This window comes from Trichechus manatus, unplaced genomic scaffold, assembly GCF_000243295.1.
Source record: "Trichechus manatus latirostris isolate Lorelei unplaced genomic scaffold, TriManLat1.0 scaffold00149, whole genome shotgun sequence".
Lineage (NCBI taxonomy): Eukaryota > Metazoa > Chordata > Mammalia > Sirenia > Trichechidae > Trichechus > Trichechus manatus.
This window is the reverse complement of record NW_004444085.1, coordinates 4,002,321-4,018,663: the sequence shown is the minus strand read 5'-3', so window position 1 is coordinate 4,018,663 and position 16,343 is coordinate 4,002,321. Positions and strand designations below refer to the sequence as shown.

The 16,343-nt window shown below is 35.1% G+C and overlaps 1 protein-coding gene across 13 annotated transcripts in view; it reads right to left on the bottom strand.

Annotated features, from left to right (window-relative positions):
• The window catches only part of LARP4B (La ribonucleoprotein 4B), a 130,429-nt gene that overhangs the window by 10,094 nt on the left and 103,992 nt on the right, over positions 1–16,343 (bottom strand). For all 13 annotated transcript variants that reach the window (XM_023740161.1, XM_004385882.2, XM_023740160.1 and 10 more), the window contains 6 exons: positions 13,002–13,112; positions 11,497–11,550; positions 11,199–11,408; positions 7,711–7,817; positions 6,690–6,941; positions 1,954–1,999 (listed from right to left, as the gene is read on the bottom strand). In XM_023740161.1, coding sequence (XP_023595929.1) covers positions 1,954–1,999; positions 6,690–6,941; positions 7,711–7,817; positions 11,199–11,408; positions 11,497–11,550; positions 13,002–13,112 — 780 coding nt within the window. The remainder of the gene's footprint in view (positions 1–1,953; positions 2,000–6,689; positions 6,942–7,710; positions 7,818–11,198; positions 11,409–11,496; positions 11,551–13,001; positions 13,113–16,343) is intronic.

Here is a 16,343-nt window from a genome sequence, read left to right as displayed (position 1 = left end):
ACTCTGACTCATAGTGACCTTATAGGACAGTAGAACTTCCCTATACAGTTTCCAAGGAGCGTCTGGTGGATTCGAACTGCCAACCTTTTGGTTAGCAGCCGTAGCTCTTAACCACTACGCCACCAGGGTTTCTAACTTGATCCAAGTTGACAAAAATTCCACTATATATTCTGGGCATCCATGCCTATTTCTCTACTTTATTCTGGTATAGGTGCTTAATTTTGACCTAATTTTACTCAGTTATATGCCCTTAGTACTTGCACTTATTAAACACCTGGCTATTGTAGGCTCTCTATAATCTAGTATAATGAACATACTACTCCTCAAAATAATCCAGTAAAATTCTAAATTATGCATCAACACTATGATCTCAATCTCAAAGCATCTTTTATTTTAAACATCTGTATGTTTCTGAGGTGAACCCCGTTTTTCAGAAGGTAGGCAATTTTAGAAAAAGAATTCATAAAAATTTACTAAATCTTGATTCTTAGAGAGGCAGGCAATAAATGCTTAGATGTAGGAGCTACAAAATGACAGCGCCTCCAGGTGGTATTTGATTCTGAAGGCAGTGTTTACATTTTTCTAGGATTTGAATGGCTTTAGGTGAAGTATGAACACTGTTCCTGGTCCTATGGGCTTGCTCAGGCCCAAATGCTCACACACTTATGTTACCTGTCTATAAATTTTTGAAGTTATTAAAATTTCAAAGCCTCATATATACAAGTGCAACAAAAGATATACTTTGTATAGTATGAATCACACTCCTGGGCTTCCAAGTGGTTCATAGGTATGAACACATGAATCAGGAAAACAAAGCAAAATGACACAGAAATGGCAACGGGAAAAAGTTTCACCTTTGAAGGTGACTTTGTGACCAATGGGAATAATTCATGGATGGTACTTAACAGTGCATGGCACATTTCATAATAGGTATTCAGATGGTAGTCTTGTTACTCCAAATAGTTACAAAGATTCAACAATTCCAACTGGAATCAACCAATATAAACGACCTTACTAAAGGGCTATCCAAAAACTAGGCCAAAATGACAATTAAAAATAGAATTCTGGTTATTTATTTACTACTAATTTGTATTTTCTAAGTTCTCAACAAAGAAAATCTATCTTCTGTAATAAGAATGCACCTACATGATGGCTCAGAGGGGTGGACCAAGAATTTTATCAAGGTTTTTTTCTAGTTCTTCAAGTGTAGAATTCTGTATCTGCAACCCCACAAAATATATTTACTTATATGTCTTCATGCACAAGCTTATTTTCTCAACTCTGCCCAGAATATTTTCTTATCATTGCATGTTGGAGCTCCCATACCAACCTCCATTAAAACCCAACGTAAACATTATCCCATGAGAAACTTTGTTTAATCAACCCAAGCAAAAGTGACCACCTCTCATATACTTCAACTCACATAAACATATTACATATTTTTGGGGTTGTCCTGACTGTAAGTTACAGCAGAAGAAAATACCGCTTTGTGCATAGTGAGCACATAATAAAATGTTTCTGAATGTAAAATACTTCTGATAAACTAATTGCTATATGATAGAAGCTTATTCTGCTTGTTAAATCTAATGATTCCAGTTATTTTAAATTATATTATATTGTAGCCCAGAAAGAAAGAACTCATCTGGGCATCTGCATATAAACTATAATATGTGCAATAATATGTTCTCAGCTGTATGTATTATATACTACGTATATTTTAATAAAAATCAGAAACTGGTTATCAATTGATATTTGTGAAAACTTTACATCTTCTCCCCTTTAGACTATCAAAAATGTCAGTTATTACTTAACAGACATCACTTTAAAAGAAAAATTTTTATAAAATGCTCATTGACATGTCTTAACCTTGATTCAATTAATTAATATCATGTTTGTTTAGTATAGATAAGATTTAAATGTCTTATAAAAATGACATATGTTTTGTGAACTCACTGTAAACTTGTCCTCTCTTTTCTTCCGATAGCCAAAAGAATTTTTCCTAGAGGAGTGGAAAGCAAAAAACTGTTAATTTTTCCCCATTTGGAGATTTTTTTCCTTGAGTATATATATATATATATATATACATGCACAAATCTTCGAAGAAAACTATCAATTCAGTCTTTATTATTTTGTAATCATTCAAAGATGACTTTTGATTCTAAAATCCCAACCTTAAGAAGTATAAGCAAAACAAAACAAAAAAATTTTATTATCAAGGACTACTACTGATGTCTACATAGGTAAAAAAAAGAAAAACATTTAATAAAAGAATTGACTCGATGGCTATTTAGAATTTTTGTTATGATTATCTGAATATCCATTCATAGTTGGAATGTCAAGATGTCTAAAATCTGATATTGAAAGACAAAAATTGATAATGACAATTTATCAAATGCTTATTATCAAAATTTAAAGACCCAAAATAATCTACTCCATCCTCCCTTATTACCCTCATCCTTATCCTACTACTTCAAAGGCTTACCCTTTACCACTAAAATCACATGAGGATTTCTAAACCCCAAGAACTTTCTATACCTACTTGGTAGCCTTATGAAAAGTGTTCTGAATTTCTACCATACAAAATTCCACTCATCTGCAAGCAGTGATGCCATGTTATGCACTGGAGTGCTCTGAACATAAAAAACACACTTATTATGTGGCTACTTCATGTTAGGCACTGAGACGACAAAGATGGCTAAGACTTCTCACTGCTCTTGAGGGGCTTACTTGGTCTAACAATTCACCTATTAATTTCAGTTTATGATATTTGTTTTTATTTATTTAGCCCTTTGTCATTTTAACTGAATGCAAAGACTTGCCCGAAGGCCTTGTATTATATAAACTGGAAAGGAGTTTAGAAATAATCTTGACTAATCCCTTTATTTTACAGAATACCAAAAACTAGTCTTGTCCAAGATGGCATAACTAATTAGAATGACAATTCAGCTGTCTGTGCCAAATACGGATGCTATATAGATCTCTCAAATTCTTTGTAAAATAAGGATGGCATATGGAGCCTCTGTCTAGTCCCTATAGAAGCACAATGCAAACCATTAGGATTTTGGAACAAAGCCATGCCCTCTTCTGTAGAAAACAGTTCTCCTTTTGAGAAACAGCTCTTGGCTTTCTATTGAGTAGCTGACTATGCGACATTAAGTGACCATAATACTTGAGCTACCTATCATGAACTGGGCAGTAAATCATAAAACTGGGCAAACATAACAGCAACTCATCATTACATAAAAATAGTACACGAGATTGAGCTCAAACAGGTCTAGAAGACGCAAGTAACCTGCAAGAACAGATAGCTCAGACTCCTGAACAACTAGTCCTGCTGCACTGCCTGCTTTGTGTCAATCCACACTATGGCCTCACCAAGAGTCCCTCATCACCATCTGACTAAGGAGAAAAAATTCTGGACCAGGATTACAGATGGTTATACACAATATGCCAGCATTACACCTCAACCAGGAATGCTACTGAAAATCAATGAAGGGAAATCTTTCCAGTGGACAGAACTTCAAGCAATATATTTAGCTCTCTACTTTGTCTGGACTCAGATATGGCTGAAAGTATGGATTCACATCAATTCACAAATAGGGGAGCCAAAAATTTGGTTAATGTGAGACTTGCAAAGAATAGGATTGAAAGATTGATGACAAGGAGTTCAGGGGAAGAGGTATGTGGATTGGCCTCTTGGAAAGAACAGAGTGTGAAGTATTTGTATTCCAAGTGACTGCCAAAAGGTACCAACTACAGAAGAGACCCCTAAATGGCAGATGAAAAGATTAGTATGTTCAGCCTTTCTCCAGACACCCCAGATACACAGCAAACATGAAACGAAGATGAAGTTATACATGGGATGAACACCATGGACCCTGCTTCATCAAGGCTAACCTGTTTATCATTACTGATAGTATGTCACCTAATAATAGCAGTGACCAACATTGAGGCTGAATGCCAGCCAATCCTCATTTCTTGATCAGCAAAACTGTATGGCAAAAAGTCAAGCCCATGGAATCCACTGGTTTCTCATGCAATCCATCAAACACTGACCTAGTAATGACTCAGTTACAAGGTGCAGTTGGACAACAACACCCTGAAAAGAATGCGGTTCCAGCTTACAAGATGCAGAATATGCTTTGAATCAGTGACTACTATATGGTGCCACAGCCAGGACAGTTCCAGGAATCATGGAGTAGAAGTGGGAATGATTCTTATTATTATACCTAATAATCCACTAGCAGAATTTTCGCTTCCTCTCTCCACATCTTTGAATTCTAGGGATTTGGATCCCCTCTAAAAAATGTTCTACCAGGTGATATAACAGTAGTTTCACTAAAACAGAGATTGAGACAGCCACCTGGTCATTTGGGGTTCCTCATTCCATTGAACCAACAGGCAAAGGTTACTCTATTGGCTGGGGTGACTAGTCCAGGGGGCTGATATATAAGGGGGAATCTAAGGGATTCTCTGTGATTATCTCTTAGTACTTCTTATCCAATAGAAAAAGTTAATGGAAAACAAAACCCAAACCTACAGATATCAACTATGGCTTCACAACCAAGTACAGAAACAAGGACTATAGAAGTTATGCATATTTTTTCCTTGAGTATTACGTATATATTGGTACACACTAACTAAATTCTTCTTCTCACTCTCCTTGTATTTTATTAAGGATTGTGGTTGATGACTACAGTCTTTAAGTTACACTGTTTAGGTGGCATGTTCTTTAGGTAGGAGCATGACTCCCTTGCTGGGGAAGATGGCAAACAGTGGCTTCATTTGCACAAAATTTGTACCCTGTTGGACAAAAGCATAAACTTGCTATTGTTGTTTCCAGTTCAAATACTTGGAGGTTATATATGGACACTGTAGCCAGAGGCAGACCATGTTGGTTATTAAGATACTGCCTTACAGCTTCAGACACACCCTTTTCATACTCTTTGTGATACTGTGGCTGGGATTCTGCAGGCCACATTTTTTCCTTCCCCAGGAAATGTCTTGTTAAGGTTTTACCAATAAGGAGTGCTAGAGACAGGGATTGGAAGGCTGGAGGAGGACAAAAGGAACCTGGTCTTTCCTATCCACACGCCGTTTCAATGTCACTCTGGAAACTGATCTTCACCCCAGGAGCAAGAGTTGATTCCAGTTTGTAGTTTTTCTATACTGTCAAAACCAATTTCACTGCACCCTCAGGGATAGCAGCATCATCCAACTGACATCCCCTCAGAGGGATCAGCACCAGCCTGGGAGACGTCCCTTCCTCAGAGGTCTTGGCCCCAGCTCCACAGGACCTCTCCTCCACCCAGCTTCTAGGTTCTAACAACCCCCAACTCTTCCCTTTGATCCCTAGTCTTAGGGTTGGTAGCTGCTTCCTGCAGTTATTATATCTGTATTATCTCAGTGTTCCCCTTTTGCCTTTTCAGTTCTCTAATACCTACTGAACCAATTTTATATAAAATTTTCTGTTAAAATAACAGGTGTGGCTTTTGTTTTCCTGACATGTCCAGTGCTAATTCTACTAAATCATGCTGCTTCTGGCCATTCTAACTCTATCTTATAATCCTACAAAGGTTTAACAAATGCTGATTTAATAACTACAGGTTGTACTAACTGCCTCTAGGTTCCTCTTTATATTTAATAATCCCAGATTGCATTGAAAGTACATATTGTACCAAGAAGAAAGAAGAATGTGCTGTATACATTATGTATAGAAAACTTAGACATATTTTCATCGAAACATTTCAAGACAGGTTAAAAAAAAAAGCTTAGGTAGGTTAAGTATCTTGCCAGTTGTCAGAGGGGGAATTCCTAGTGATAGTCATCAAGTTAACAGTTGAGTGAATGAAGCCCACAATGGCCTAGTCATGAAAGGGATAAAATCTAACTTTAATTTATCAATATCAGATAGGGTATCACTGACTGAATGCAAACCCCGTGACTCACCAGCATCTTTTCTAATCTCATCTCTCTAATGGAGGTATAAGAGGCAAAAGACAACACAGCAAGAAAGAAAAGTGCAACTGGTATCAATAGAAAAGCAAGAAGAATATGAATATAGTCTATTTTTATGATGCAAACAAATGACCTTAAGTAATGATAAAAGACATTGTGGAACCAGGGGTGTTAGAATATTCGACCTAGGATGGGAATATGTAAAATCTCCAGTAACAGTTTCTGTTTATAAATAAATTTAGTAGCGTTGGAATTTAAACTCTGGTCTGCCTGGCTACAAAATTCATGTATCTGTCTACTATACTACACTCCAGACAGAAAAAGGATGAAGTAAGCCTAGGGATTTGTGGGATTAGAGTCTTGAAGGGGGTGGAAAGGAAGGATAGGAAAAATTCACTAGGCATATAAAACGTAAAGAGACTGGTAGCTGTCAAGCTCCAAGTTCTCCGCAAATAATGACTATGACCTAAAATATCTCAGTTCCATCTATAGTTCTCATTGTAACAATTTTATATCAAAAAAAGATAAAATCATTTAAATCACTGCTCTAAAAATAATTACTCATAGTAATTATATAAAATCTTTGATGTCTACAGCCTTCAATTTGATTTTGTGTTATAGTTGAAAATAGTGATTATTATATAACATATCCAAAGCACAGTAACTTTAAAATATTAATAGTTTATGATAGGTACACAGTACTTGTTCAACAAAATACTGGAGAAACTCACCTTCCTCTACCTAAACCAGCAGATGATTCAAGACTACTCTGTTCCACTCGCCCCATTCCAATATCTCTCTTGGCATAATTTGAAGGGTTTTGTATCCGTGTTCTAGTTTGACCTGTTTGCCTTGTTTGTTGGCTCCGGACACCATTAATTAATCGATCAGCAGTAAAGTTAAATATTGAAGGACTTTCTAATAATCCAGGTCCTCTCTCTGCATTAGGAATTGTATGGCGCAGATGTGACTTGCTAGGGTTCCTATAAATAAAATTTTTGTACATACACAGTTATAAAATGATCAAGGCATTACATATCAATCAGACTTACACGAACATCTAAGCTAAATCTGCTTTCTAGTTAATAAAATATACAAAATGTTATTTAAAATAATTAACTCATATCTGATAAATTAAGGGCTAATGCTCTACTTAGCAATTTTTAAGTCCAGGTGCAAATTAAAAAGCATACATGCACAGGTACAAGCTGCCCCAGAAGCCTTTATTTGAAAACAATCTATCCTTTACATAAGCAACGACTGTTGTGTGCCACTGAGTCAATTCTGACTCACAGTGACCCTATATGACAGAGTAGAACTGTACCATAGGGTTCCCTAGGCTGTAATCTTTATGGGAGCAGATCGCCAGGTCTTTTCTCCCACAGAGTAGCTGGTGGGTTCGAATCACTGACCTTTTGGTTAGTAGCCGAGCACTTAATCATTGTACCACACTAGCTCCTTTAAAGGTAACTGCAGTATAGATTTTAGTATTTAACCTTCACAGAATGTAATTCTATGCTTCATACAGTTTTAGCTCTGATGAACATTACTGGGCAGTCAAGTATATCATTAAAGACAGTTATAAAACAGTCATTTTTATTTAATAAATGTAATTTAGTTATGGTTAGGATTATCACGGTTTAACAGGTTTTTTAAAAAAAGTATACAACATACAGCAACCTCTTGTTACGAAAATACTGGAAAAATAATAACTTGTAACTCACAAGCATTTTAGTAACTTATGGAACTTGCCTGCTTCTAGGAGGATACTGTCTGAGTGAAGTCAGAGGAGATGTTGCAGGTTTGAAGGTTGGAGACGTAAACCCATTTATAAATCCAGTATTTGGAAATGGAGTTACCTAGATTGATTAAAAAACAAACAGGCAAGCAAACCAAAAACAGACTTCAATGTGGTTAATGCTACTGTATCTTGTGGTAACTAGGTCACTCCTTGACCTTCTCAAAGATGTTATGTTCCATTTTACACTTAAAAAATATTCATAGGTTAAGAAAAACATTTTATAAGCTTATTATTAATGGCAAAATATTTATTGAGCACTCACAACTGCCAGTATGGTGCTAAGAACTTTTTCTGCATTGTCTCAGTTGAGCCTAACAACAATCCAATGAAAAAGAAACATTTACCCCTATAGAAACTGATACTAGAAAGAAACTTGTTCAAAATCACATAAAGAGTGAATCCTTGAATACTGGTATTGCGTTTGCCTGAAAAAGTCCAAATGCTTAACCTAATGATACTAATATACTTCCTCCATTACTGGCAAGAAGTAAATAATTCTTCTTTATTTCCAATGACTTTAATAAAATTCATGAAAGTTCTCAATCTTAGTAACATTTGTGCATCTACTGCTGCCATCTTGGTTCTATTCCATAATTACAGCCTTTGAGTGCTATTTTATCTTTACCTCCATGCAAATTTTGTTCTGAATATCAGGATATTTTAAGATAATTAATAGTTATTCCCACATGTCACAATTTAAGATGATACATGGTACAATGATACAAATATACTAACATAAGATTCAGAAGAAAATTAGAAAGGGCCACATAGCCCTTAAAAAAGCCTCTATGACCTTAAACATAATCTTAAAAACTTAAAAAAAAAAAAAATTAAGTACAGAATTTTAAACACCAACCATTTAAAACATCTAGACACAAACAAAAACAAGATAAAACTCAGTGTTGAAACAATTCTTTATTTTTTAAAAGATGAATAGAGTGATTACTACAGCTTTCTGTATTCTTGATATGTGGTTTCAAATATTTTCTGTATAAATGACATTCCTTAATGGGTTCAAAAGCACTTAACCTCCTTGATGCCTTCCAATCCTGACCCTAAATTTTTACTGAATTGACAGAGATACATACAGACCCCTTCTTGTTTGGGAAAAAAGAAGAAAGAAAGAAAGTAAGCAATTCCCCCCTTAACTAGAGCTAATTGAAAGCATTATAAAATAAAAAGGATATTAGAGATAGCTTAGGACCAAAAAAAAATCATTCTGATTTAAAAAAAAATAAAAGCTACTAAAGGAAAATACTGGGGGAGAAAGATGTACTTAAAACTTTGTTAGAATTTTTGATTCACTATTTGAGAAACTCTATAGTCTGTAACAATACGGCTATATTTAAAAATAGTTATCAATCACACCAGAAGAGGTATTTAATACAGAACTTGATTTTGAAGATTACAAATCATGGTAAGACCAATCAATACCAATCTTGATTAATCTATGTAATTTCACATATGTACTTTTATAGGATCCTGGTATTTGAGTAATTCTGAAGTGGTTAAAAATAAAATTGGTTGCTAACACAATAATCTAAAACAGCTTGCTCAGAATTAAGATGTACCATCTTTACTTCTGTTCAAAATGATACAATATGGTTTAGAGAAGTAAATAGGGATGGAGCGGACCTGTCTTCACATACACAAACCAAGATCAAAGTAACTGTCCCAAATAGTCATCTAAATGTAAAACAGAAGTCAAGGCCAGAAAACTGATCCAGGATCCCAAAAGATCTTAATCCAAAAAAGGATAATTATGATGAGAGGAACAACTTAGTTTAGGGAGAACTAAATAGGACAAACATGGCAGATAGCCAAGTTTGGAGAAGATTATTCAACTGTAAGAGTTTATGAACTATATATTTCCTTTTAAAGTTCTTTCATGATACTTTTTTTGAAAAGGAAATATATGGACATGGGTACACTTTTACAGAATGTAGTAAATATTTTAAACAAAGAGCACATTTTCCTATCATTGGGATTCACACAATATTGACAAAAACAACTCCAGTGACTTGTATGCTCAATCTTTTAATGTAGTGGTTCTAGACTTTGGGTGGAGGGGAAGATGGTTATGGGCCCCTTTAAGAATCTCTTCCCAATTATTACAAAAGCCTAACTCATTTCTCTGTTCTCAGTCTGTGTCCTTGACACTGCTACAAGAGCTATATTCTGAATGGCATCTGGTTTCATTTCCCAGCTTAGAAACCTTAGATGACTTTCCCAACCCACCTCAGGATACCACGTTAAGAACCTTAACAATTTGGCCCTGATAGAACTTACCAGCGTCACCTCTGATTTCGCTTAGAAATACTAAGACATAATACTCACTAATACATAATATATAATCACACCAAAATGCTTCTGTGCATGCTGTTTATTCTCATGAAGCTTCCTTCCTTCTCTTTGATCCTTCTGATAAACTCATACTTAACTTGAAAAGCTCAACTTTGATGACAACATACCTTATAAAATCCTTAATTACTATATTTCATGGTATTTTGTATATACCTCTCCATCTCTGCAATTACTGCCTGTTTGATATGTATCTTTCCAAGACTGTGAGGTTTTTAATGAACTCAGTTTCTGCTTTCTGACCATAACCTTGTATATACTCAATTCTTTCATCTTTCTTATTCCAATATAAACCTGCTTTGTAGCATCATGCAAACCTCTAGTCCATTAATCCATACCCATTCTCCCAGTTAGAAGCCTAATGCTCACTTCTCTTTCTAACCTAGACCTCAATTTCAAGGAGACTCTTACTCGTATTCCTGATTTTCTTGTATCCCAGTCCAAATTCCTAACCCGAAATTAAGACACACCTAATCTTTATAGCATCTACAGTAACACAGCTAGAAAAAAATGACTGGATCCATTACAAAATTTATAAATTCCGATCATAGGTCTTTAACATAGGCCAAAAATCTGTACGATTTTCAAGTGTCAACCAACTTTAAGGTTGTTGTGAGGATTAAATAAAGCTCCTAAAACAGTATGTTTTCTACTTTTCCTTAACTGTTAGAAGCCTATTAAAATAATCTTTCTTCTTAAAAAATTTCCCTGATTTGTGTTCCAGTTAGAACTTGCATTCTTCTCTGAGCTCATAAACACACTATTTTATACTACAGTTCTGACCACATTCTGTGTTTTACTGTGGAATACACAGTTTGGGAAAGGAAATGCCAGACTAGAGATGACATAAACTGAGGAAAGGATCAAGATCACAGTATTTGAATGTTTTTTATGTATATAGTTCCATATTTATCTCCAAATTAAATTTAAAATCCACTACATAATTTAAAGGCTCTGGTTTACTATGGTAAACTATAAACATATTTGGCTCCTTTATTATTTTAATCCTTCAAAGTACCACTTATGCAGTGTCTACAATATAAATTTTCGTAAATTTCAAGTAAAGAAAAAGACTTACCAAGGATGGATCAAGATAGCTATGTGTTGTTGACCATGTCTGTGGAGTAATTAAGCCATACAAAGGAAACTGCTGTTGGGGACTATATACTGGAGGTAAATAAAATGATGTTGTATAACGCTGCTGCGTATAGAGGTTCATATCCAGAGGTCTAAATCCATTCTTTGGCAAAAACGTGTTTATAGCTATTGCCTTTGCTTTTATCCGTGCCTGTTTTAAAATATTAAATTTCTATCAGAATATTTAATTAAGAATATAATTTGAATAAAAACTAAGTATAGCCAATGGTCTTGCTTACCTTAATTGGTTTTCCTTGGAAAGTTTTGACTTCTTCTCGCAGGTATTTGTAAGCCTAAGGGCAAAACCACCCAAAATATCACTGTGTTAACCTTATAAATAAGATGAACTGGTAGTTAATTCGACAGTTTGAATAAATAATTATTTAGTTAAAATATGATGAACAAGACCTAGAACAGCAATTCTTAACCTTCTTTGGATCACAGATTGCGTAAGAGAATCTGATAAAAGCTATGGAACTGCTACCCAAAATTCTCATAAGCCTTTGCATACAATTCTAGAAGTAATAGATAACATAAAAGTCTCCCACAGACCACGGACTAAGAATCCTGATCTAGGGCAAAATAACAAATACCAAGCTCCTAATAATAATCCCAATTTGAAATTGGGATCACATAGTTTAGGAAGGGAAAAGCTAGGCAGGAATGGAAGTAAACTGAGGGCAAGATTAGGATGGTAATATTCAAAAGTCATTATCTATGTAGCCCCTTATTCTTCTCCAAATTAAATCTGAATTCCACTATGTAACTTTGAAGGCTCTGTATAGTATAATTCAACCTTTTTCAACCATATTTACCATGCAAGTCATGATAGTTTACACCCAGCTTCACAAACACGAATTATTCTTATCTCCCCTTCCCTTGCTCCTATTTCTTTCTTTTGTCTTCTACCCAATTGAAAGTCACCTTTCAGGTTTTTGTTTTTTCTTTTCTGAACACTCAATAACACCCTTCAACACTTTATAATATACTGGCATTCCTTTGAGCATGTTGTTTCCCCTTTTAAGGGTGGGGAAACTATCTTAACTCCCTATGTCAGCCCATAAGAAACTATATAAGGAGTGAATCAGAATCTATGAGGGCAACAGGTTAGTTTTTTGTTTATGTCACCTCATAAGAACTTATTTCTTAATATCTTTAAAAATATCACGCAACATGCAATGACACTTAGTGACAAAGATTAAGATTAGGTTCAAATTTCCCAAAACATTTTTTAACTAATAAAACTACTCTCTGCCCACACAGACTAACAGAACTGATTTTCCTAGGTTGCTTGTCTTAAAATGTCCTTACAATATACTGTCACATGCTTTTTTTTACGGCTATAAAAAAACAAAATTAAACCCACTGTTGTCAAGTCAATTCTGACTCACGGCGATCCCATGTGCTACAGAGTAGAACTGCTCCATAGGGTTTTCTTGGCTGTAATCTTTATGGAAGCAGATCACCAGGCCTTTCTTCCATGGTACTGCTGACTGGGTTCGAACTGCCAATTTTTAAGTTAGCAGCCAAGAGCAAACCACTTGTGCCACCCAGGGACCTACTATATTGCTACAAAAATGGTCTAATTTAAATTTCTACAACATGGTTTCCTCTATACTTTTCATTTAAACTTTCCACCACAATGCTACGTTAATATCAAAGCCTGAATTTAGTCCCACTATATACTACTAATTAAATATTGGTAAATTATGTACTTCATGGGGTGGTGGTAGAAAGAGCTTACCTGTTGTGCATCAGCTTCTGTTTCAAATGTGATAAACCAATTATCGTTATAGGCAAATTCACAGTTTATAAATTTCGGTAAATTATCTCCTTTAAAAAGTGCTTCTACTTCCTGTAGAAAATAGGTTAAAAATTAATTCTCAACTATGCCACTTTTTGCCCTCACCAAAATAAAAATGAATGCATTCTTTTATGGACCATATTCTTATACAAAGTATGACATCTATTAAATTTCAAAAGGTTGAAGAGTTAAGTGGGGCATCATGAATAAGGACTACTTTGCTACAGGAAAAAAATTACACAACATATTGACAACTTTCCCTATTACCAAAATGCCATTAAGCTAAACTAATGTGAAAATAACATTATCGTTCTACCACTAGCCTGACAGCTACACAATTTTTTTTAAAAAGGTAATTTAGAAATTAAAAAAAAAAAATAGTTGGACTTTTGTTTCCGGCCAAGATGGAGGAAAAAGGGACAAGATTTACCCTCTTACCTGAAACAAGAAAAAACAAACGACAAAATATGTGAAAGAACAGTTTTCAGACACTGCACATCAGATAGTGCAGGGCAGTGAACCCTGAGAAAGGGGACATGAAGAAGGGGAGCCCTACAACTGTCCAGCTTATGCTGGAGTTTCCAGAGCACAGAGCAAGGAGGGTGGAACGTAGGTGCAGGTGGAGAGCTGAGGACGTGGAGTTGGGAGCTCAGGGAGGCCAAGGTAGCTAGAGTCCTCAAGGCAGGGCTCTGAGTAGAAAAAGCTGCACAACAAAGAAGTTCCCAATATTTTCAGGGGGTCCTCCCTAGGTCTTCAACTGAGTGCTGATCAGCATATGCATGAAAAAAAAACTACCTAAGCTGGGAAAACAACCACCTGAAAAATTAGAAGGAAAAATCTCTAGCGCTCACATTACCCGTTGCCATCGAGTGGATTCCAACTCATAGTGACCCTAGAGCTCACACAGGACTGGGAATAGTTTGTCTTCCCACCAGCTGGAGTGGAAACCCTCATAATTCACAGGGTATCAGATAAAGTACTCAAAAAGGTATTGCCTCTGTAGTGGTGGAAAAATCAGAGCTAGGGTAAAGGTTACTCCAATTCCACCTAACAAATATTCCTTAAGTATCAAACTGGTTCCAAGCAACTTAACTGTGTCTCAAAACAAAGCTCAAGAATATTCATAGGAATACAAAAATATTCACTACTTAATAAGGTAAAATTCAAAATGTATGGCATCCAATCCAAAATTACCAGGCATTCAAAGAAGCAGAAAAATACAACCCATAATTAGGAGAAACACTAATCAATTAAAATAGATCCAGAAATAATACAGATAATAGAATAGTAGGCAAGGACATTAAAATAGGTATTCAATATATATTCCATATGTTCAAATAGGTAAAAGACTGAGCACATTGAATAGACATGGAAGAGTTTTACTAAAAAAAAAAAAAAAGAGAGACCCAAATTGAATTACTGGAGATGAAAAATACAACGTCTGAAATGAAAACTATACTAAGTGGAACTAACAGGTTAGATGCAGAAAAAAAATATTTGAAGAAATAATGGCTCAACGAACTTTAAGCACAAAAAACTTGAAAAAAACTAACCAAGGCACATCAAAATCAAATGGCTTAAAACCAGAGATAAAATCTTCAAAGTAGCTGCTGAGAAAGAAAATTCATTATAAACAGAGAAACAAAGATAAAAATAACCATTGGAAACAGCAGTGGAACAAGCTTTTTAAAACATACACACACACATAAAAACTTGTCAAGGTGTGTGTGTGTGTGTGTGCGCGCGAGCGCGCGCACTTTCTATACCCAGCAAAAATATCTTTCATAAATGAAGATGAAATAGACTTTCTTAAACATACAAAAGCTGAAAAAATTTCTCACCAGTAGACCTGCATCACAAGAAATATTAAAGGAATTCCTTCAGGAAAAAAGAAAATGATACAAGATAGAAGTCTAGATACAGAGAAAGGAATGAAAATCACTTAAATGGTAAATATTAGATGAATATACACTTTTCTTTTTAATATCTTTAAAAGAAAACTGACTGGTTAAAGCAACAATATATTGTGGGGATTATACCTATGCAGATTTAAAACGACAACAGCACAAAATACAGAAGTGGGAAAATGCAGGAATATTGCTGTAAGGCAAAAAGAAGTGCTATACTATTAATTAAAGGCAAGCTCTGATTAAGTTAAAGATGTTACCTAGAAGCCCTAAAGCAACCACTAAAAAGCAAAGCAAAGAGTTATGTCTCATAAGCTAAAAAAGGAGATGAATATAACTATTTAACACAAAAGAAAGTTGGGGGGAGGGGCAAAGAACAGGAGACAAATAGAACACAAATAGCAGGATGGTAGATTTAAACACCATGCTTGGTAAAGTAGAGGGTCAGCAAAAACGAGGAAGACCCTCAATGAGATGGACTGACACAGTGATTGCAACAATGGGCTCAAGTATAACAACAACTGTGGGGATGGCGCAGGACCAGGCAGTGTTTCGTTCTGTTATACATAGGGTCACTATGAGTGGGAACTGACTCGATGGCACCTAACAACAACAGATTTAAACCCAACCACATCAAATTTCAAAGTAGCAGCTCTATGGAAAACTTGGTCCTTTTCCTTTTAATCATCTGTAAAGATAAACATTGAAAGCAATAATAGAATAATGGTAACATTTCTATTTTGGGGAAGAACTGGCATCTTTACGTTTCTATTATTAAATACTGTAGAAAAGGTACTTAAAAAGATTTATAGTATGAATAGCTTTGGCTTAAAGCATAAGACACATGACAAGCTGATCTTACCAGATTCTTTCAGGAGCCCTCGAAACAGGCAGATGTGGTATTTTAAAGTGGCTAAGAATTAATTTGACTAGCTCATCTCCCAGTACCTTATACCAGACTTTTCTTCATTATTTCAAAGCATAACTATCAGTGTGTTTTACTATACAATGTAACTTAGATAAGTATTTGGACAATTTCTAACAGATTTACAGCAATGCAATAATGGTGCATTATTTTTTCTTATTATTAAACTATCCAATATTGTGATTTCTTAAAATTATTGCCTAAATCAGCACGTCTCAAAATAAAAAAGGTACTTTTCCCTTTCTCACTATGATGACATTTGCATGGATGGTACAAAATCAATGGTGAGCAAAAAGGTTGACATGCTAGCTCAAATCAAGCAGTAAGCTACAATAATACTATATTCTTTGCAATGCCACTCTTGTCATAAAAAATTGTCAAAAATTTTGTTTTTAAAGTTATTTATCATAAAAATATGTTCTTTATCTTAACTTGTATGTTTACTATTGC